Source organism: Ovis canadensis, chromosome 3 (genome assembly GCF_042477335.2).
Source record: "Ovis canadensis isolate MfBH-ARS-UI-01 breed Bighorn chromosome 3, ARS-UI_OviCan_v2, whole genome shotgun sequence".
NCBI lineage: Eukaryota > Metazoa > Chordata > Mammalia > Artiodactyla > Bovidae > Ovis > Ovis canadensis.
The window spans coordinates 4,370,583-4,394,674 of record NC_091247.1 but is presented as its reverse complement, the minus strand read 5'-3'; the positions used below and the strand labels follow the sequence as shown (position 1 = coordinate 4,394,674).

The window sequence follows — 24,092 nt, the reverse complement described above, 5'->3', positions numbered from 1 at the left end:
GGGCAAGTAGGAACCTCTTTAAGTTTCAGTTTTCCCACCCATCAAATGGGAGAACAACCTCCCAGTGGGGTTGGGAGAGTTTGGGGTGAAGTGCAACAAGCTCTCAGGACACAGGAAGTGCTCACTAACAGGGCTTGATAAGCAAGGTCACAGGGTATAACTTGAGCCTTGCATGTAGCTGGTGCTCAGTAAATATTCCCTCTAATTTGTTGTTTCCTTTACTTCTGTTATAAAGAGAACAAGGTGGTCTCTGGGGACCCCTGTGTGGGCAGGTGCTCTCCGCCTTCACATGGCCCAACATCTGTGCATTTGCCCCAGGACCTTTGAACGTCCCAGCTGAGCGCTCTCGCCCTATTCTGGGCTGAATGCGAACAGCGCCTGGTTTACCCAAGTGTCCAATCAGAGCTGACTTGTGACCACGTCTCAGCGGGTTCACAACCTTTTTGCCTGCGTCTGGAAGTTCAGAGTCAGGAGCTCGTCTGGGCACCAGTTTGTCAGTCCTTAACCAGTCCTCTGAGTTGCCCAGGGAACCACAGACCCTTCTACCAGGCAGCTTTTCTCTGTAGGCTTCTAGAAAGCCCCTCTGGACAAACTGGGGAGGGAGGCCCAGAGTTGGTGCCAGGCCAACCCACCTCTGGCTGGTCCTTTTACTGCTTCTGGGGAGCCTCTCAAAGGACCGGCAGCACTCCTGTTCTCCCTGGCTGCCCCACTGGAATAGTTTTTAGATCGGCTCTCCCCAAAAATGCCTACCCAAGAGCTGGATCTTCTTTCCTGTCCAGCTCTGACCCAGGCATGACTTAGGTGTCCTGTGTCCAGGTCACTGAAATGATGGCTTTTCCCATCACCCCTTGCCTATACAGCAAATGGTGCCTGTGCCCAGGGCTCTCCTGGACAGAAGGCTACTCATGTCCTGTGTGTGTGTAGAGGCCTTCATGCAAACATGAGCAAAATCCAGTCTGTGGAGCTGACTTTGTGCACAGGAAAAGACAATGGAGGATCCCGGGCAATTGATGCTAAATCCCAGGGGGCAGCAAAGACGTGGAGTCCAACGTGGGTTCAGATCCAGCTGTGGCCTCTCATTAGTGGTGAAGCTTTGGGCAAACAAGTCCAGCTGTCCAGGCCTCCCTTTCCCACCTGAAAAGCTGTATAGTTTGCAGGGCTGCCTTAACTGTTAGTGGTACAAGGGGTAAGCGCCCCCATGGAGCCTGGCCTACGGTCACCACGACTACGATGTTGTGTGGTTGGCGGTGGTAGCACCAGGGCGGGCCCAGTTAGCCCATCTCATTGGGCAGCTTAGCTGGTAGTGGGTGAATACGCTGCTTCTCTGCGGTATTTCCCTAGGGGAAAAGACCCTGATGCCGGGAAAGATTGAGGCCAGGAGGAGAAGGGCGCAGCAAACAATGAGATGGTTGGATGGCATCACCGACTCGATGGACATGAGTTTGAGCAAACTCCGGAAGATGGTGAAGGACAGGGAGGCCTGGCGTGCTGCAGTCCATGGGATCACAAAGAGTCGGACGTGACTGAGCGACTGCACAACAGCTAGGGTGTTTCTATGTGAGTGCAAGGGCTCTGAGACACACAGCATGAATCTAAAGGACTAAGTTGCCAAGGGTAGGATTTCAAGCATGAAGGTGATATCAGGAACCCACTGCTCTTGCCACATGTGGCCACTATCACAGACGAACGGGCTTTGCAGGAGGGAAGTGGACAGGACCTCGTAGGGCACCCACGCCAGGTGGGCAGCAGGACCAACACCGCCAAGCCTCCATGTGCTGCCTACAGCCAGTGTCCCTGCCCCAGAGGTACCCACCCTCCTGGCTTCTAAAACCAGACATTAGTGGTGCTGTGTTTGAACCTCATCCACGTGAAGCAGTGTGTAACTTGTGTGTCCGGCTCCTTTCACCCCACGCTTTGAGTGAGAACCACGTGTGGTTGTGTGGAGCTGATCTTTCATCCCTGTTGCTGTGGGCAGTTCCTCAGCCCACTGGCGTGGGGGCCAGATGACTCTCTGTTGTTGGGGGTGGGGGCTGTCTTGTGCATCTTGGGATGTTGGCCAGCATCTCTGGCCTTCACCCACTGGACAGAGGGCAGGACTGACTCCTTGGCTGTGACAACCACAAATGTCTCCAGACACGGGCAAATGTCCTCTGGGAGGGCAAAACTGCCCCCAGTTAAGAACCACAGCTATGGAGTATTCTATGGAAAGAATCCATCACCACTTTTTTATCCAGCTGGGATGGCCATTTTGGTGGTTGGCTATGACAAATCAAGCTGCTGTGAGCATTCTCAGACATCTGTTTGGGTGGACATGGGCACACATCCCCGTTGGGTGTCCAGGAGGGGATTGTTGGATTATTGGTAGGTATATGCTTAGCTTTAATGGGTATTGCTGAACAGCTCTCTGTGGTGCTTGTACCGTATTATACTCCTACCAACTACCTGAGTGTTCTTGTTACTTCACACCTTTACCAGTAACACTGAGCTTCTATTTTGCAATCCTCAGAGGCTGAGCACCTTGGCTTAGGGGTCCTGGCCACATTGGCATCCTCTTAATAAAGGGCCTATTCAAGTCTTTTCTTGTCTTTCTATAGGATTGCCTGCCTTTTTCTTGGAGAAGGCAATGGCACCCCACTCCAGTACTCTTGCCTGGAATATCCCATGGACGGAGGAGCCTGGAAGACTGCAGTCCATGGGGTCACTGAGGGTCAGACAGGACTGAGTGACTTCACTTTCACTTTTCACTTTCATGCATTGGAGAAGGAAATGGCAACCCACTCCACTGTTCTTGCCTGGAGAATCCCAGGGACAGTGGAGCTTGGTGGGCTGCCTTCTATGGGGTCTCACAGAGTCGGACACGACTGAAGCGACTTAGCAGCCTCAGCAGCCTTTTTCTTATTCATCTGTAGCAGCTCTTTATATATGATGGCTAACAGCTCTTTGTCAGATGTATGTATTGCAAATACCTTCTCTCACTCTATAGACTCACACATTTTCAGAGCTAGAGGCAGTCTATGCTCCGCTATCAAACCCTCTGATGCCCTTGGTTGTCATTACCTGTTCAGTTTGTCCTTTTAGCAAGATAATGAATTTCATAAGGGCAGGGGGCAGTTTGTTTACCTTGCAACTCCTGGCACAGAGCCTGGTGCAGAGGAAATGCAAAATAAATATTTGTGCAGGGAACGAACGAGTGACTTTCCCATTGGGATGATTTTTGCAGCCCAAAGCTTCAGTGTTTTTGGCCGCTTGTTGGTTCCTGGGCAACCGTCACTAAAAAGCATGGAAATGGTGTCACTCGCTTCCCCCCCCACCCCCCGCCTCCTTCTCCACCGCCCCTTGCCCAGTGGCAGCCACGGAGTCTGCCAGCTGGAAGTCGGCCCACCCGCACCTGCGGGGAGGGAGGCGGGGCCTCTCCCGGAGAAGTCACGTTTTAATTAACTTCCCTTGCCGGCACTGGAGAGGGCAGATCATTTTCATAAACAAATGAGGAGCCAGGGCTTTGTCTACGGCTGGAGTGACTCATGTAGAAGGAAATCAACACAAACCACCCAGCTGAGGCCCCCACCTGAAACTCAGAGCTCCTAGTTCTCGAGGAAGGTCGAGGCCTGGGATCCGAGATGGGAAGGGAGAAGGAGAAAAATGGCGAGGCGGTGGGTAGCAAAGAACTGATAGTGTCTCCAAAGGGGCAGCTCATTCATGCATTCACTCGATCAACCCCTCTTCACTGGTATCTATTCTCTGCTGATCTCTTTGAAAATCAGGGGTGAAAATAAATAGTCTCTGTGGGGTGTGTTGAGAATCTCTGCTCACTTTTTCTGTAAGCCCAAGACTGCTCTAAAAATAAAGTCTATTTTTAAAACAATCAACCTTGAAAGAAAAGGAAAGAAGGGAGGGAGGGATAGAGAGAGAGAAGGAAAGAAGAAAGACTGAGCGGACAGTCTGCCAAGGGAGAGAGACATTAAACTGATCACCACACAATTAATAACCCAATTACACTACTTTGTAATCTTTAATGGCTTTATTGAGCTATAATTCACATACTATACAATTCACCCGTTTAAAGTATACGATCCAATGGCTTTCAGCATATACACAGGACTGGGCAACCAGCGCCACAATCAGTTTCAAAATATTTTCATTACCCCCGAAAGAAGTCTCATACCCCTTAACCGTCACCCCTAAATCATTCTATTCCCTTCCGCATCTCAGCCGTAGGCAGAGACACTAACACACTTTCTGTTTCTATGGATTGGCCTATTCAGGACATTTCATGAAGTAAAATCATACAATATGTGGTCCTCTGTGACTGACTTGTCCACCAAGTCCCATACTGTCATAGCCCGTCCCCGCTGAAGCAGTTCTACTGTTTCTAGTGTGTAATTCTCTTTCTTGTTTTTGTTTTATGGTTGTTGTTTTTTTGACCATGCTGCATGGTGGACCTTAGTTCCCTGACGAGGAATTGAACCCATGCCCTCTGCATTGGAAGCACAGAATCTTTAACCGCTGGACCACCCTAAATGTGAGCTCAGGGCCCTATGGGGCCATAGACAAGGAAGTTTGTCTGCACTGAGGGCAACCCAGGAGGGCTTCCCAGAGGAGGCAGTTTTTAATCTCAGGCATTTAGTGAGCATTCATTATGTGCTACCGGGAAAAAGAAACTGATAGAAGCCATGGTTCTAGATGCGTAGGGATTTATAATCCAGGCAGGCTGGCCTGCATGTGCTTTCCTAGAAACTGAGGTCACTTAAGTTCGAAGCTTATCCAAATGAACACAACATATAGGAGAGTTACTGGAGCCAGAGGAGGGAGAAGAAACTGTGAGCCGGAGGGTCCAGTGAGTTTGAAGAATAAGAACCGGGAAAGGGAAGGCAGGCAGGAGTGAACGCGACTGGGATGCCTGCAGACCCTTCAGGGTGGGGAGTGGTCTGCTGTGCCCAAGTCTGAGGGTCACGTTGGGGAACTGGGGGCAAACTTGCAGAGGTGGGCGGGGTTGGAAAGTACAGGGCCCAGACTGCCGGGCTAAGGGAGGGGGTTATTCCAGAGGCGGTGACGAGCCATTACGGGTGGTCCTGGACCATCCACTTTTGTGCGCCCAGGTCTCTGGGAGCCCGAGCTTTGGGGACAGAGACTGACAGGGGACAGGAGAAAGGGTGAGAGCAGAGCCTCCGGACAGTCTGGTGAGGCTGGAGCAGTGATGTCCTGGGGGTTTAACACCCTGCAACTGGGAGCCTGGGGCCCGCGGGGTGGGAGGAGCAGCTGCACCCACCCAGCTCATAAAGTCCCCAGCCCCCAGGCCTGATGGCACCAGGAGCCAGGCACCCCTGGTTGGTATATCTTTAGCAGGCGGATCTGAATGTGGGCTGGAGAACACAGCCTGGGTTCAAACCCCAGCTCTGCCACTTCTTCCCGTGTGGCTTCATGCCACCTGTCTGACCTCTCTGTGCCTCAGCTTCCCTGTCTGAGAAATGGGGACAGCAATGGGCTGCCTCACAGGGCAGCCGTGAGGCCTAAGTAAGAGAAGTGGATGGAGAACCCAGACCTCAGCAGGTGCCCACTGACAAAGAGCGGCAACGTTCTAAGCACTGTAAGGACCCCTGCGCCCAGGGAGCTAGCTGCTCGTCTACAGAGGGGCAGCACAAGCGTCGTGCTTAAGAGGGATCTTTACCCCAGGATTACCTGGTGATTCCGTGGCGAAGAATGTGTCTGCCAGTGCAGGAGACACAGGTTCGATCCCTGGTCTGGGAACATCCCACATGCTTCGGAACACCTAAGCCCGTGGATCACAACTTCCAAGCCCGTGTGCCCTAGAGCCCGTGCTCCGCAACAACAGTCCTGACAATGAGAAGCCTGGTCTCTGCAACTAGAGAAAAGCCCACGCACCAGTGAAGACCCAGCACAGTCAAAAAGAAATAAATAATTCATTTAAAAAAAAAAAGAGCTTCACCCCGAGGCCAAATGCGCCTGCACGTCACACCTGGCCCTGTCCTTTAGGAGCTGAGGATCATGGTCCTGCCGCTCTGGTTCTCAGCTGCCCTACCTGTACAATAGGGAAATCAATGTGGCTGATCACAGAGCAATTTCATCCCCGCAGACCCCTTCTGTGGGGTCAAGGAGGAGTTGACCCGAGACGCAGAGTGAGAATGGCTGTCCCACCGCTGGGAGGGTGACAGTGGGCCTTGTCACCGCAGCCCCACCCTCAGGCAGCTCCAGGGACAAGGATTGGAGGGTCCAGCTAGGAGTGGAGGGTTAGGGAGGAAGATGCCCCTCCCTCGGGCTGTGGCCCCAGTGGAGTCTCCGTGAACCAGGCCTTTCCATCCGTCTCCATGAAACATCACGTGTAGCTCTAGGCGGGCGGATCTGGGCTGGACCCCAAGTGCGGCTGCTCGGCGTGGGACTGTGCCGCCCTCTCCTGCCTCATCAATGCTTACCTCCTTCTTTGGGGCCTGGGTCCCAACCTCCCGCTACCACCAGGGTCCTCCTGACTCTGCTCTCCTCACCCGGCCCTGAGCAGGAGCCCAGCGGCAGACTTCCCCAAGGTGTGTCTCAATGCCCAACAGCGCTTAGCACTTGTCTCAGGGGCGTCGGCAGTCCACACCCGAGTCACGCTGAGATCGTCCACAGGTCCTGGGGCCACTGATTTCAGTGTAACACCCTGGGTCTGAGATCCCACTCCTGACCTGTGCCCTCTGTCCTTCCCCAACAGGCTGAGCTCGGGAAGCCCCGGGAAAGAAGCTGCAGTCTGCCCGGAATTAATTTCAATTATGGACTCTACATCCGGGGGCTGGATGGAGGGGTCCCCGAAGGTGAGCAAGCGTCCTTGGTCACCAGAGGAACTTGAGCCCTCTAACCAGGCCACATGGCAGCTGGCCACGCTCCAGGAAAAGAGTCAGGGGTCTGCCCTGCAGCATGATTCCAAATCAGCTTAGCTGAAAAGGACAGGACCACACAGGGTCCAGGTCTAATGTGTCAGAGAAATAGCAAGGGTCCCTGACCGTGTGGAGCCTTGTCCCCAGGCAGGAGACTGTCTGTCCTCTGCACCTTCTGAGTTGCAAGCATGGACAGGGTCAGGACCAGCCCTCTGATCGCTCAAAGGAGGCCTGCGGCTGCTGTTGCTTAGTCGCTAAGTCATGTCTGACCCTTTGTAACCCCATGGACTGCAGCCTGCCAGGCTCCTCTGTCCGTGGGATTTCCCAGGCAAGAGTACTGGAGTGGGTCACCATTTCTTCTCCAGGGGATCTTCTAAAAGAAGACACAAGGGTGGAACCTGCATCTCCTGCACTGGCAGGCAGATTCTTTACCCCTGAGCCACCAGGGAAGCCCCAGAGGGGGTCAAGGACAGGCAAGCCCAGCTCCGTGAGGGATGCTCAGGCACCATCTAGAATCTGGGGATCCTGGCCCCTCCCTTTCCGGGGAGCTGAGCAGGGTTGTCCCTCCACCGGTTCTGGGTTAATGAAAGACATTTGTGCCCCAGTTTCCTCCCAGAGAGACGCCACGATTGCTTTCCTTCCCTGACTGACTTTGGTGGCCCCGGGCTCTGTCTCTCCCCGCCCTCAGCAATTGGACACTGGAACGTGTTTAAACAGCAGCCGACTTGCCCCCACGAGCTGACCCGGAATTATATTGCCATGAACAGAGGGGCCGTGAAGGCTGGCCTGGTCACTGCCCGGGAGAATGTGCACTACCGTCAGCTCAACGACATCCGCATCAGTGACCAGGACGACAGGCGCCTCAAGAAGGAGCCGCCCTCCCTCCCGCCAAATATGACGTTCGGGATCCGGGCACGGTAAGACGGCTGGTACCCAAGGCTCCATCCCCTCACTGTGGCGGTGATAGGGCGCTCATGGTCAGGAACAGTGCGGGAGTGGGACTCTGGACTCCAGGGAGGGGTGAGTGATCCAGGCCAATGGAAATCAGCGTATTTCACAAACCACCTTCACGGTGATCGGCTCAGAGGCAGACATGTGACCCACATCCCAACTCTGGAATGTGTGACATTCTATAAAAGAATGTGGTTGCATGTAATCAAGTCTCAACTCAAACAACTTGGATTTTTTTTTTAATGGGGAATTTATTGGCTCACATGAGTGAAAGGGAAGAGCTTCAGGCATAGCTGGATCTAGGCAATCAGGCAATGTCTTGTTTGTCTCTCCATGACTTGGCTGTGCTTACCAGTTTTGGCTCCAGTCTCTGATAAGCTTCTTCCTCACTTGGCAAAGTGGCCAGGGACAGCCGCATCCTTAGGTCCTATGCTTTTAGTGACCTCAGTGGAAAGGAACTATAAAAGCCTTGAGGTTAAGATTCTTTGGTCAGACTTCAGTACCGTGCTTGTTCCTGACCCAACCGCAGGGGCGAGTAGAAATCAAAAAATACACTGATTGCCCAGGCCTGGGTCACCGTGTCTTCCCTCTGCACCAATTACTGAGGCCAGGGGATTCTGAGGCTCTGATTGGTCAGCCCTGACCCCTGGCCCCTCGTTGGAGGGAGCTTGCTTGGAATCAGTCTCCACAATCTATATGGGCTGATGGTGGAAAAGATGTGGAAAGAGGGGTTCTGACCCAGAAGGATGAGGACAGAACAGAACGGCAGGCAAAATCAGCAATTGTCCAGCACAGCAGAGTTTCCTAACCCGTAATATGTGTTTGTCCTTTTGTGTCTGGCGTGTCTCACCTAGCATGATGTACTTGAGAGTCATCTGTGCTATAGTATGGATCAGAATTCCTTTCCTTCTTAAGGCTAAATAACAGTCCAAACTACGTCACATTTTGTTTGTCCTTTCAGAATAGTCATTTGGGTTGCTTCCACCTTTTGGCTATTGTGAATAGTGCTGCTATGAATGTGGGTGTGCAAGTATCTGCTTGAGTCCCTGCTTTCGATTCTTTTGCATATATACCCACAGGTGGAATTGCTGGACCACATGGCAATTCTACATTTATTTTTTTAGCTGACGTGTTTCCCACAGTGTCCACCACCATACTTTTATGCTTTTCCCTCTGCCTTTTCTCACCATCCTACCTGGTAAAACCTACTTGTTCATCAAAGCTCAATGCAGCATCCTCTCTTTGGTAAGCTTTCCCATCTCTCTGGCCTCAAAGAGTACACACCACTCTCTCTCAGTGGAAATGCATTTCTGTTCATCAGCCCTCAAGGCCTGGAATGTGGTGCTAGAGACACACTGGAGAGTCACTCGTGGGCCAGATTGACTAATTATCTGTACATCATCCTTCTTCCCGTTTTGAAAAAACACCCAAGTCAGTCTCTGAAGGCAAGGCAAGGTGCAGTGCAGAGTCCCTGCTGTGTGGTCACTAGCCTGGCCCATTTTGGTCACCAGTGTCTTGAAGACAGCATGGTGTCCAGGGGGAGCCCCAGCCAGGAGTCGCCCGGGCATTTAGTCACGCCTTCATTCCCAACCCTCTTTCCTTCTAGGACTTCTGTTCCTTCATCTGTAAATAGGATGTTACAGCAGTAACCAGCATTCTGGGATTCTCAGGGTACATTCTGCTTCTATGTCAGTTCCATCCCATCATCATTAAAACCCTGTGCAGCCTAGTGTTCCGTAGCAGCGCTGTTTAGCCAAGATCTGGAAGCAATCTGGAAGTGGTCCATGGACAGATGAATGGATTGAGAAGACGCGGCATGTGTGTATGTTAGCGTGAGTCGCTCAGTCCTGTCTGACTCTCTGCGACCCCATGGACTGTAGCCTGCCAGGCTCCTATGTCCATGGAGTTCTCCAGGCAAGAATAGTGGAGTGGGTTGCCATTCCCTTCTCCAAGGGATCTTCCCAACTCAGGTATATACATACACACAAGGGAATATTACTCAGCAATAAAAAAAGAATGAAATAATGCAATTTGCAGCAACGTGGATAGACCTATGGATTATCATACTAAGTGAATAAGTCAGGCAGAGAAAGACAAATATATGATATCACTTATATGTGGAATCTAAAATATGATACAAATGGACTTATTTATAAGACAGAAACAGACTCCCAGACATAGAAAGCAAACCTATGGTTACCAAAGGGGAGAGGGGATAGAGGAGGCATAAATTAGGAGTTTGGGATTACAGATACACATAGAACAGATAGACATCAATGTCTTATTGCATAGCCCAGGGAACTATAGTCGATATCCTGTAATAAACCGTAATGGGAAAGATTATGGAAAAGAATATATATATGTTATATATGCACAACTGAATCGCTTTGCCATACAGGAGGAACCAGCACAACATTGTAAATCAAACACCGTGCAGGAAGCAGGCAGGGTTACTCACCCAGCTGAGCCACGGAGAGATGAGCTGACCTCCCTAAGTTCACACAACTTTTTCACGGAAAGGCTTGGCCTGGACTCCTAACTGGTGTGCTTTCATTTAGAAATACAAGGCGCCTCCCTGGTGGCTCAGGGGGTGAGACGTTGTGCTTTCTTCGCAGGGTGCATGGTTTTGATCCCTGGTCAGGGAACTAAGATCTTGCATGCTGTGGGGGTGCAGCTGAAAATTTTATTTTAAAAAAATGAGATATTAAAACACAGCACCTTAGCAATCATTTGGTTCGAAGCCCTTCTTTGAAACAGGAAAACAGAAGTTCAGATAGGTGAAGAAATTTTCACAAGGTCACACGGCAGGGTGTGACCAGACCCAAGTCAGATCTCGGCCGGCCAGCACTCCCCATCCAGGGCTCTTTCTTCGGGTACAGTGCGACCTCCCATAGCGTCCGGTCCCGGTGCTGTGTGGCTCTACGTACAATGGAAAAGCTTAAGTCAGCCGGGCTCAGAAAGAACATCCATTACCATCGAGCTTTCAATATAAAAATCTTAAATCGCTATAAAACTGAGTGGCTACAATTCCAGGGAAAGGACGTGATGAAGTGCCGGCTATATCTTCTGTGATGGTAAATGGGCTTTGCATATGCAAATTGAATGGATTTTAAAATGGTATTTAATGACAATTTTCGTAGCAGACGTTAACATTAATTGCACAAAAATGAAAATGCTGCATTAGGTTGCTGTTAGCAGCAAATATCGTGGCCATAAAGCTTTATCTTTATCAACAGCGGCCCTTTCTGATGTGACAGGGCAGCTCAGCAAATTGCAAGCAAAAGGGCTTTTATGGAACAAAAATACCCCCCAAAGCAGGCCCAAATCGGCATCAATTTCATTTTATTTCTTCATAAATGGAGGTTAAATGGCTGCTGGAAAAGCTTTTACTGCAACGCCCGACCTGCCCACGAAGCCCCTCAACCTTCCAACATCCGTGCAAGAACAGTTACAAAATCATCGCCCCCTCTCGTAATGGGGCTAGTACTTTAAAGTTATGGGACCGAGGCCCATTCTCTAATGATCACCTTTTACAAGCCTTGATTGTATTTATTTCTTTACTTTAAAAGCCTGTTAGAAACCAAATCCGATTACACTCAACTACCCGAGGAGTGGTCGGGGTGATTTGATCCAATAAGGAAAGAAGCAAAGAAAGAAATGACTACTGATTATTCACAAGTACAAATATGTTAAAAAATAAAGTTCCACTTCAGACTGAACACACGAGAGGCCTACTCTAAGCTAGGGATGCTGTGTTTGTAGATTTAACCGCCAAGTGAGAGAACACTCTGATCACAGTTCTGCCCCCTGCCTCCCCCAGTATCAAATCCTCTGGCCTTTTATACATTTCACGATGGACAAAATAACTGGACCTGAGTGGCCTTGTGCACCTCCACCCACCCGCTCATTCGGCCTCTCAACACCAGACGGAGTCAAAATCTGAATCTGGGACTATTCAATTACTTCCTTTCCAGTTAGCTGATTTGGTTTCCAGTCCACACCAATTTGTTACAGATTGTCCCTAAATCAGAAAGGTACATTTCAATCCTTGAGCCTCCGGCTAGAAGGAAGTGGACATCTAAGCAATTATCTGGCAAAGGATGCCCATGAAGACACGTGATCAAGAGTAGGGGTGGAGGCCAAATCAACCTGCAGAGGTGTTCGTTTGGCCCAGGCAGTGATTTAAAAAATCAAAATTTCAGGACTTCCCTGGCGATCCAGTGGTTAAGACTCCATGCTGCCAATGCAGGGGGCACAGGTATGATCCCTGCTGGAAGATCCCACATGCTGCAGAGCTCAGCCAGAAAAGTTTGAATCACTTATAAAAATAAAATCAGGAGATCTCATATGAAAACAGGCAGTATAGTAGCTAAGTTGTGTCCAACTCTTTGCAACCCCATGGACTATATAGCCCACTAGGCTCCTCTGTCCATGGAATTTTCCAAGCAAGAATACTGGAGTGGGTGTCCATTTGCTTCTCCGGGGGATCTTCCCCACCCAGGGACTGAACCCGGGTCTTCTGCGTTGCAGGCAGATTCTTTACCACTGAGCCACCAAGGAAAAGCCAGAAGCCCAGGCATCCTGGGTCTGCACTCCTGCCTACACTCCCCGGAGGCAGGGACTGAGCAGCAGCGCCCGCTGGGCAGAATCCACGGGTGCCCTTCTGTCTATCCTAGCCTGCACCCAGCCTGGCTTCTTTCATTTTCGTGACCCATCTGGTCTCAGGAGGCATTGAGTTTGCAGCTGTTGGTGTAGACAGGTCATCTTGACTATTCAGCTACCTGCTTCCTCTTTTTTTATCCTCTGATGATAATAGGAGCCACCATGAACAGAAGCTGCTGTGAACTGAACTTAAACGTGGCAGCTACCTGCACAGATAACCACTGATGAATCCTACGAGGCAGGAAGCATTCTCTTCACTTTGCGCGTATGTGCTCAGTCGTGTCCAACTCTTTGCGACCCCATGCGCTGCAGCCCGCCAGGCTCCTCTGTTCATGGGCTTCTCCAGGCAAGAATACTGGGGTGGGTTGCCATTTCCTCCTCCAGGGGATCTTCCTGATGCAGGGATCGAACCCCAGTCTCTCGTGTCTCCTGCATGGGCAGGCCGATTCTTTACCACTGAGCCACCTGGGAAGCTGGAAAGGGGGGATTTGGGCACTCCCTAAGGCTGCACAATGGCAGAGCCTGGATTTGCACCCTGGCTAGCTGGCGGGCTTTGAAGAGCGAACCTCTAGGATCAGGCAGCTGGAAAGAAGCCTGGGGATCCTTGCTCTGCTGTTTCACTGTCAAACTCAGAATCCAAACGAATTTTAAATTCTCATTACGTGTAAGGTCATAACACAGATCTCAAAGCACGCTGTGACCCCAGGTCCATTAAAAGATAAACAGATACATCTGGAGGCCAGAAATGTAACCATTAAAGAAGGGCTTAATTATTGATGCATCTTAATAAGTGTTTGCAAATGTTCACATGCCCTCGGCACATCTTAATTGTTACTGCTCCTAATTGGTCCAACATTTTCAATTATGATAAGACAAGGATGGCTGTGGGGGAAGGGGAGAGCTGGGCAGCAGCTGGCGCTCTGGGCAGATTCTGGGTGCCCAGAGCTCTGCCTTCATGGATGCTAGTGGGGTATCCATCATTCAGTCAATGAGCAAACAGCCCCCTGCACGCCAGTATCTGACATGAGCAGGTGGAAGATGGGTAGACCCTGCTTTGAACTAACAATGGCAACTAGTATTATTGTTACCACTCCGTGCCCGGCATTGCTGAGCGCCGCAGAGGCCTTCTCTCCTTGAATAACTGAACAGCTCAGTGAGTACAGCTCTTATATCCCCGTCACCCAGAAGAAGAGACAGAGGGCCAAAGAGGAGAAGCCATTTGCCCCCGCTGCTCTGTGGTGGGATGGAGGTTGGTCTGGCCCCACCACCTGTGATGCTGACCATGGCAGTGAGCTGCCTCCCCAGCAAACATAAGGATGGAGCTGACATGGGTAGAGATGCTGTTCCTGCACGAGGGGTGTGCTGAGACAGAGGATATATGAGGAAGACCATCTTGTCTGGATTTTTCTTAAAGCTTTAAACATAATCTGTGTGTGTGTGTGCGCACTCATCACTTGGTCACGTCTGACTATTTTGTGAGCCTATGGACTGTAGCCCTTCAAGCTCCTCTCTCCATATGATTTTCCAGGCAAGAATACTGGAGTGGGTTGCCATTTCCTACTCTGGGGGATCTTCCCGACCCAAGGATCGAAACTGAGTCTCCTGGGTCTCCTGCGTTGGCAGGAGGATTCTTGACCACTGTGCCACCTGGGAAGCATCGTAAGAGCCCAGTGAATGTCCCTTTGAGAATCTCACTTCCCTTCCCCTTCGCCTTCGCCTTCGCCCACGTCCCAGTAAACGAGCTCTGTGATGGGGCATCCAGAACTGCCCTACACGGGATGCTCCAGGTCTGTTTTGCCCCTCCCGCCCCAGCATCCCTGGTGCCGACCCCAGTGCCTTTACTGAAAAGCCCTCAGTAAATACTGGCTGAATGAGTGTACGAGCACATGGCCACATTGAAGTCTGACTATGAAGCCAGCAGCAACTTGGGTGGAACTCTTACCTCATCCACCAATTAGTCTAGCCTAGACTCCCTCCAATCCAGGTGCTGAAAGTGTTCAGACCACGGGAAAACAAGAAACACGAGAAAGATGGGGAGCGCTGCCAGCCCACCCTCCCGTCCGCGGCGGCTGCGCGCCCAGCTATCAGATGTATCATCAGCCTGACACTGACAAATGTGAAGGATGGAGGCAGTTTCACGGGCTGTTCAAAAAATGTTCGCTGCCTGACAGGTTTTTTTGAATCTCTCTGCCAAGCTGATTTATTTTACAAATTTACAAGGGGCCCATCAATCACTCTGGGTTATTTTGTTTCTCCCAGAGCCAAAGGCCGAAATCCAAGCCACCCACCCAAACTCCTATAAAATAATAATAAGCCTCTTCCCAAGCATCTGTCCTAGGGATCTGAGACAGGTTTTGAAAGGGAAGACCGGTTCTGGGTGTTATCGCTGGCCAAAACTCAGCAGAGTGAAACCAGGCTGACCACAAGGGGGAGCACGTGGACCTCACAAGGACCCCGGTGCCGGGGAGCTGGGCTGACCGGGTCATCCTACCGGGCAACCTGCCCCCCACCAATCTGCTCCCCAATGCTGACTGCAACTGTGGTTAAATAGTCTTCTACTTCTTCATCAGGTGCTCAGGTCCTGGAGGGCACGGACCTTGTCAGTTTTGTCCACCACTCTCTCGTCGGAACCTGGAACATAGTAGGCTCTCAGTAAATATTTGCTGGAGAAATGCGGTCCAGGGCCTTTTAAGGCTTTGAGACATTATTCACAGTGAGGAGGAAGTTGATCTGAGATACAGAGATGAGACGGTAAAACCAGAGATTCCTGTATCATTTAGCCAACAGTGGTCCCCAAAATTTTGGCACCAGGGACGGGTTTTGTGGAAGATCATTTTTCCAGAGACTGGGGTGTAGGGGACGGTTTCAGGATGATTCAGACAAATTACATTTATTGTGTACTTTATTTCTATTATTGTTTTTATCAGATCATCAAGCATTAGATCCCAGAGTTTGAAAACCCCTGATTTAGCAGACTCTGCTCTCTTCCCCTATGGTGGATGTTATGAATCCACATTGCAATGACGCATCCTCAAAGACCAAATGTGTTTCTTGGCCGCATTAATAGAGGTAGCAGGTCCAGAATGAGGGAGGTGACCTTCCTATTCTCTTCTGCCACTCAGGTCACTCTTGTAGCATCATTTTAAAATGTAAGCCATCACAGATTCAGAGGAAGGCCTATAACCAGTAGAGTGTCCAGACAGGAGACATCAGCCTGGGACAAGGGCAAGGAGATCACTGTGTCAGAGAATATGGCAGGAAATGGTCTTCCACAGCTGCCTGAGAAAAGATTTAGACGGTCCTCAATATCCTGAGACCCTGCTATGAGGACAGTGGAGGGGCTTTGCTCTGAGGGGTTTCAGAAAATAAAACGAGGACCAGCATATGTATGTGTGTCTGGGGGGCAGTCCCAGTGGCTAACATTTGCAGAGCCCTCACTAAGCAGCCAATGGATATAATGTTGAGTGCTTTACATGCATCGTCTCATTAAATCCTCACAATTCTGTCAAGTTTGGACCATTGTCCCCATTTTACAGACGTGGAAACTGAGGCCCAGAGACTCACTTGTCCAAGGCCACATAGCCGGTCAGTGGCTGCAGCAGGATTTGTGCCACGTTTCCTTCTGAGCCACAGTCCCTGTCTGCAGCGGGCTGAATTCTTCAGGAGGCAGAGGCAGCCCTCCAGGCATGGAGGGGAGTCCTTAGAGCAGGATGGCGTCTCTGAACACCAGCTGAGGCCGAGGACCACTCGCTGGGGGCTGGCTTTCCACAGAATAACTCAGTTCATCCTCACTGAAACCCGGCACAAATTCACCCACGAAGAACTAAGGCGTGGAGGGGGAGGTTGTGTCCCTCCGCAGGTGGTGAGTGTTCACTCCAGGACCTTCACACTCAGTGGCCGGAAAAGATTCTCAGAAGGTGGAGGTGTTGGCTGGCTCATCACAGCCCGCCTCGGGCCAGGGACACCCCACACTGAACCCGACAGGGGTGCCTCCTGCTCAGAACCTGGGCCTGACCTGGAGGGAGTTCTGCTAAAGAGGGGCCCAGGCGGGCAGCGATAGCCCGGGACCTTGTGATCTGAGGATCGTACTCTGTCCCTCCTCCTCTCCTGGAAGTCCAGCCTCTCGGGGGACCCCCTGCCCGACTCCTCTTGCTCCATCGCCTCCCATCTCCCCAGACTCCCGCTCACTCGCTCCTTCCTCCAAGGCGGCTTTGTTGCCAGGGCCCGAAGGAGACATTTTTCATGCTTTGCCTTTTTTCCCCTCGCCTCTCTCCTGTGGCCCAGACAAAGATTTATTCCCGGCCCGAGGCTCCCGGCATTCGGAGCAGAGAGGGCTCCAGGAGGCGCTGATGGGCCCATAATGGATAGGACCGCTGTCCCCCAGGGGCCTGTCCCGCCCAAACCTCATCCATCAGAAGCGGCTCCGTGCCGGGGTCAGCGCTAACGAAGCTGGGCCGCTCCCCCTCGGGGCCTCCCCAGTCGCACCTCACAGGCTTCAGCTCCTGCTTTGATTTTTTCAGAGCCGGGCCTCACCCTCCCAGGTCGGTGGGCGAAGCGTGGGAAGTGGGCTCGGTGCCCGGCCTGGCGGAGGATCTCTGCACGCCTCCAGCCTTGACATAATTAGAGGGGTGGCTGGGGGGCAGCTGCTCTGCCCCTCTCATGGCGCAGTGTTACCTCGACACAGGTGTGGAGAAGCTGGTACTATGGGGGAGACAGCCAGCACCGCCTGGGGCCACAGCAAGAACCAGGCCTCAAGCCCGACGCATCATTCCTGTCCTTGCTCCTTGCTGGAACCGGAAGCCCAAGAATTCATTGAATGCTAAGGACCAGTTCAGGGCTCAGCTCAGGCCCCTTTGCAGGCCACGTGGAGGTGGCCAGACATTCATGCCGAAACTCCTGGTGCCCTGCACCAATTCTGATGAGTAGTAATGCCAGCTTCTGGTTCTGCAGCTCCTATGAGGCCAGGTGCCTCCTCTTATGTGACCCTCAGAGCAGCCCTGTAAGTAATGACTTTTTTTTTTTTTCCTGGCCACACTGCAAAGCCTGAAGGATCTTAGGTCCCTAACCAGGGATTGACCCCAGACCTTGACAAGTGAAAGCGCTGAGTCCTAACCACTGGACCTCCAGGGAATTCCCAAATAGTGACTCTCTTATCCCCATATTACAGATAAGACTCTCTTATCCCCAAGGCCCAGACACATTTGTCCAGGATTGCGTGGCCAGAAAGTGGTCACAGTGGGGTATGATCTCAAAGGCCACGTTGTTACCTCCACCCTGCACTGCAGGTTCGTTTAGTGCCCACCCGTGCGGCGTGTCACACTGGGTATTTGGGACACAGAGAGGAAGGAGGGAAGACACACAATGAAGCAGGCAACGATTGCGCAAAATGGCCATGCAGCCAGCACATTCTGCTTCTGGGTGGGCAGAGGGGAGGGGAGCAGAGGAAGACCGAGGGCCCAGGGGGCTTTGGGCCATACCTGATTTTGCTCACCACTACCTCCAGCGCCTGGGATGTGGCAGGTGCTTGATAAATGCTGGCTGACTGACTGCATAAGAGAGAATAGACAGGCACCTCCCTGGTAGTCCAGTGGCTAAGATTTCCAGCTCCCAAAGTAGAGCACCCGGGTTCTATCCCTGGTCAGGGAACTAGATCCCACATGCTGCAACTGAAGATCCCGCATACCTGCAACTGGACCTGATGCAGCCAAATAAATAAATAAGGCAAAATGCCAATATTTCTTGAAAAAAAAAATTTTATCTGACTACACAGGAGTCTTAGTTGTGGCATACAGGATCTTCAGTTGAGCCGTGTGGCATCTAGTTACCTGACGAGGGATTGAACCCGGGCCCCCTGCATTGGGAGCACAGAGTCTTAGCCACTGGACCACCAGGGATATCCCCAAATGCCAATATTTAAAAGAGAATAGACAGCTTGATGGCATGACGGTGATCCACCCCTAAGGCTGGAGAGCTCAGGAGACAACCAACCCTTTCTTGGACACAGCTTGCTGGGCCCTGAGCTTCAGCTGTTATTTCTGGGTTTCTGTAACAATGACCACAAACTCACTGGCTTGAAATATGTGAAATTATTCTTTTTTAATGTGGAGCCCAGAGGTCCAAAGTCGGGGTGTCACAGGGCTGTGCCCCCTCCGAAGGCTCTAGGGCAAGCCCTTTGTCTCTTCCAGCTCCTGGTGGCCCCAGTGTCCTCGGCTTCTGGCTGCTTCTCACCAATCTCTGCTCACGTGGCCTCCTTCTGTGTGTCTGTGTCTTCTCCTTTGTCTCAAATAGAAACACTTGTCATGCAATACAGGCCTCACCCAAGGAAAGCAGGGTGGTCTGATCTCAAGGTCTTTAATGAATGACCTCTTCAAAGACTCCTTTTCCAAATAAGGTCACATTCCTGGGTACTGGGGCTTAGAATTAGGACATATCTTTTTGGGGGGCCACCCACCACTCAACCCACTATAATCACCAAAGCATCTTAAAACAAAGTCAGAAAGGTTTGCATTTTAGATACTGGCTTTTGAGAAAAACTGGTGGCTCAGATGGTTAAAGAATCTGCCTGCAATGCAGGAGATGCAAGTTCAATCTCCTGGTCTGGAGCGCTCCATGTAGAAAAAGGGAATGGTAGCCCGCTCCAGTATTGTTACCTGGAGAATCCCATGGACAGAGGCTTTTTGCGGGCTACAGTCCCTGGGGGTCACAAAGAGTTGGATATGACTGAGTGACTAACGCTTTTACTTTGAGAAAACCACCTTCAACATTATTATTTTATAATGGCTTCCCCTGGCATCTTGCTACAGGTTATGTTTCAATGAAAAATATAAAAGTGCTTTGTAATCAGTCAAGAGTTGGAATCAGCCAACATGTGATGGGTGTAAATGCTTTCCTAACAATCAGACATCTATTTCTGCCAACTTTTTCTTTTTTTTGTTTTTGAGGAAGTTCTCCAAAAAAAGAAATAGAGAAATTCAGCAGCTACATAACTCACTGCCAGGCTCCAAGTTACCACATGCCCCACTTGGCCATTTTTGCTTCCGATCTTCATTGTCCTCATTCTCGGCTGCACTGGCTCTCCACTGCAGCGCGGGCTCTCCGTCCTGCGTGCAGACTTCTCTGGCTGTGGCACTCAGACTTCAGAGCACACTGGCTCCGTATTTTCGTTGCACCGGGCTTAGTTGCCCCGAGGCGTGTGAGATCTTAGCTCCTCAACCAGGGATTGAACCCGAGTCCCTTTAATTGAAAAGCAGCTTTTAAACTGCTGGTCCAACAGAGAAGTCCCTGAACCTTTGCTATTACTATCATTATTAAAGAAATAAAGCAAATACAAGTGGAAGCCCCTCCTCAACTCTCCTAATCCCACACTCTCCCCTTTGTCCCCTGAGGACCATCCTGAGGCTGGAACAGGCTTTCCCCCCAGGTGTTCACATATTTGCTATACCCTTAAATGTTCATAAATAATGCATATTATTTAGTATGGTTTCAAGGTAGCGCTAGTAGTGAAGAATCCACCTGCCAATGCAGGAGACGTAAGAGACGTGGGTTCCATTCCTGGGTCGGGAAGATCCTCTGCGGAAGGAAATGGCGACCCACTCCAGTATCCTTGCCTGGAGAATCCCAGGGACAGAAGAGCCTGGCAGGTTGCAGTCCATAGGCTCGAAAAGAGAGCCAGACATGACTGAAGTGACTCAGCACATAGGCAGGCAAACCATTCAAATCTCGTTGCATGGCGACTTGCTTTTTCACTCTGCATGTTTGCATAAGTCCCCAGGTCCGCTGTCCAAATCACCTTCGGTGGACTCATCCCTTTCCCACCACTTGACACCCAGCTTGCTTCTCACTTCTCCCATGATGATGAGGAAATGTGGAATTCTTTGGGGTCATGGTCCACAAGCAGAGTTTCCACACCAAAGCGGGACGCCCTCAGCTTACAGACACCCCAGTGGATCTGAAACCGATTGGCGTCATTTCAGGGGCTCCAAAGACCTCCGGTACCCTAGGCCTTTATGTCTCAGGGCAGAGAACTCAGCGAAAGCAAAGTGGTAGATAAGAAGTGATTCATTAGAACAGCATGCCTGTGAAGCTTCCACGAGAGTGGGCGAGAAATGCCCGTGCCCTGAGAACTTAACTAAGTGGGCCACAGTTTTCTAATCAAAGAAGTGGGGAGGGGGAGAAGCCTCTCTTGAGTAGATGTACATTTCCATCACCAGTTCCTCTTCCAGTTAGGGCAGGGGACTTTACTCGCCCCTCCCTGGATGGTCAGGCCGGGACTGTCATAGCACTTTGGAAAAGATATGTTCAGGTCTCGGTACATACAGTGAGGGTCTGTCATTTTGAAAAGTCACGTCCTCATAAAGGATTGTTTTCTATGCGCGCAGAGCCTGTGTGTGTTTTTTTTGTCGGGGGGGCATTATCCTGATGACACCATTGGGCAGGTTGCAGGCCTTTTTTTCTATTGTTTTATTGTTTGGGGGGCATGCTGCAAAGAACATGTCTTAGGAGACAAAGAACACGTTTGAGGGGTTACTGACTCACTGAGCTCCCTGGGTGGGATGTAGGTCTCACACCTCCACTCTTTCATTGTTTGGGAGCAGGGCCGGTGCTTCTGTTGCATGGTTTTGCTGCTAAGCAAGCCTGCTTGACTTTGTGGTTAAGCAACCCTGCTTTCTCGAGGATCATTAACTTATAGGGGTCTCCTACATTTTTCTATTTGCTATTCCCTAGTGGGATTAACTATTTAATTACCTATTTTGTCCCTATCAGGCCTGATCTTTCTGCCCGTGCTCTCGCTACCAGCCTCATACTCCCTAGTGGGGATCCCCTATCTGGTGCTCACCTGTTTCCCCAGATGCCAAGATCCCCCTGCACACAGATTCCCTAGGAGTCTAGAGTGGCAGTCCCCAACCTTCTCTGGCACCAGGGATCACTTTTGTGGAGGACAGTTTTTCCATGGACTGATTGTGGGGTCAGGAGGATGTTTTCGGGATGATTCCATCAACTCCACCACAGATCATCAGGCGTCAGATTCTGGAGTTTGGGGACCCCTTGTCTAGAGGTGATTTCCTCCATTTGGCTGTGTTGAGCCTTTTCTCTCCAGAGGGGCTCAAATCACAGCTGGCTGGGTCAGGAGTGGGGTGTGCAGTGTTGGGGGGCGGGGTGTGGGGAGAGCTCCCGAGTTTCCAGCTCAGGCGCTCAAGGCTGGGAGAAGCTTCCTGGAAGCCTGGCCCAGCTTCTCTGCCAATCCTGTCACTCTCTGCTGAGCACCGGTGCAGGGACTGCTAATTGAATTCACCCTCGTGAAAAATGTTAACAAATTGCAAATGACCTCTTAGACAAATTTAGAAGTCAGGAGTGTGCTGCTAACTAAGCCTCCCTCCTCTGTCATTAGCTTTTATGTTGGACCCACAAACAATTAAAAAATAACTGCCAGCCCAGAGGTCCTCTCCTCTAATTAACTCTAAGAGTCCTGCCAGGGAGAGAGGCTGTACCTCAATTACCGCCCCTTCCTCCAGGCTAGTTAGAAAAGACAGGCCCGCAGGCCAAGCGGGGACAATTAAGAAAAAGGCGGTAGGGTTGAGAGGGGACAAAGAGGCTGCGGGCATCCCTTGGGACCAGAGCGGATGGCCAGCCCACCCCAGGCAAGGTGCTGGTGGCTGCTAGGCTGGAGGGGCCTCTGCAAGGAAGAGGCTTAGAGTGGTAGACCCCCCAAAGAGTGCCAAGGACCACATGGTCAGCATCCCACAGGGGGCAGGGCGTTCACCCCAGGAACAATGTAGAGGCCTGGGTCCCAGCCCAAGCTGGGCGAGTCAGACTGTTTGATAGTGGGACCCAGGCATTGCCCTTCTGTCAATAAGCTCTCTGGATGATTCCTATTTATCCACAAGACAGAGAATCTCTGGCCTCAGCCGGATGAGAGGGGAGTCATTTAGCCGCTTAGTTGTGTCCGACTCTTTGCGACCCCATGGACTGTAGCCTGCTGGGCTCCTCTGTCCATGGATTTCCCAGGCAAGAACACTGGAGTGGGTTGTCATTTTCTTCTCCAAGGGCTGTTCCCGACCCGGGAATCCAGCCCACGTCTCCTGCATTGGCAGGCAGATTCTTTACCACTGAGCCACCTGGGAAGACAGAGGGGAGGAGAGACAGTATTAAATGCAGCGTCTGGCTCTAGGGCAGGACTTCTACGGGCTTTGGGCACTCTTGCCTTCATGAGTCCCTTCCTCCATTAAAAAAAATAATAATAATTTAAAGTTTTTTATGGCTTTGTTGGTATAAAGATGAATATAACCCAGGCTGTGTTACTTTTATTTTCCCCTTCTGATTTTAAAAGGAATTAGAACATTTTTTAGAGAAGGCGATGGCACCCCACTCCAGTACTCTTGCCTGGAAAATCCCATGAATGGACGAGCCTGGTTGGCTGCAGTCCATGGGGTCTCGAAGAGTTGGAAATGACTGAGCGACTTCATTTTCACTTTTTGCTTTGATGCATTGGAGAAGGAAATGGCAACCACTCCAGTGTTCTTGCCTGGAGAATCCCAGGGACAGGGGAGCCTGGTGAGCTGCCGTCTATGGGGTCACACAGAGTTGGACATGACTGAAGTGACTTAGCAGCAGCAGCAGAACATTTTTGATGAGTCTCTAGGAGTGTCCTGGGGCCCAGGCACCATGCTCTCGGGCCAATGATCAAGTTGGCCGTTGTTTTCCTCTAGAGGCCTCATCATCCCCTTCCTCCTATAGGGAGGTTTCCTCTCTTCTCCCAGCCTGCCCCTCCCAGCACCCTCTTTATGGCAGGAGCAGAGATGAAGGCAGAAAGAGGATGAACAGCTGGCCTCGAAGCCTGAACGCTAGACTCAACACAGCTCTCCTGCTCCTTCATTGACTTTGAGCTCATTATTTACCATCTCCGTGGGCCTCCATTTCCCCATATGTTAAGTGAGACCAATTCTACCTCCTGCTGTGTCAGAACAATGGTGCAAGTTCATCAGTAAGTTCTTTGGGCTCTTGGAAGATAGAGAAAATATCAAGCAATTTTGTTATTTAAGAGACGTGGAGCTGGGGCTACAGCATCACATGCCTGCAGAGGCCTGGCTGGCCCGAGGGCGAAGCTGGCCCTGTGTTAAGGCAATAGGGAGCGGTGGGGACTGCATCAAACTCCAGCCAGTTACTGACAGTTGAGAATGTGAGTCCACTGTCATCAGATGATCTGATGCCTCCTTAAGGAAAGCCAGACACTGGGATTTTAATGTGAGCTTTTCCTTCTGGCTTAAAAATGCATATATTGGTAACAAGAATTTTTAAACATGAAGACCAAACTAAGCATGTCTGCAGGCCAGACGTGCCTGTTGTCATTCAGTGGCTCAGCCACGTCCGACTGTGACCCCATGGACTGCAACACACCAGGGCCCCCTGTCCTTCACCATCTCTCAGACTTTGCTCAAACTCATGCCCATTGAGTCAGTGAGGCCATCCAACCATCTCATCCTCTGTTGGCCCCTTCTCCTCCTGCCTTCAGTCTTTCCCAGCATGAGGGTCTTTTCCAATGAGTTGGCTCTTTGTATCAGGTGGCCAAAGGATTGGAGTTTCTGCTTCAGCATCAGTCCTTCCAATGAATATTCA

General features: G+C 51.0%; 1 protein-coding gene across 1 annotated transcript in view; it reads left to right on the top strand.

Annotated features, from left to right (window-relative positions):
- CFAP77 (cilia and flagella associated protein 77) overlaps nucleotides 1-24,092 on the top strand; it is a 152,164-nt gene that overhangs the window by 82,718 nt on the left and 45,354 nt on the right. The window contains exons 2-3 of the mRNA XM_069579988.1: nucleotides 6,704-6,803; nucleotides 7,555-7,783. Of these exons, the coding sequence (XP_069436089.1) occupies nucleotides 6,704-6,803; nucleotides 7,555-7,783 (329 nt within the window). The remainder of the gene's footprint in view (nucleotides 1-6,703; nucleotides 6,804-7,554; nucleotides 7,784-24,092) is intronic.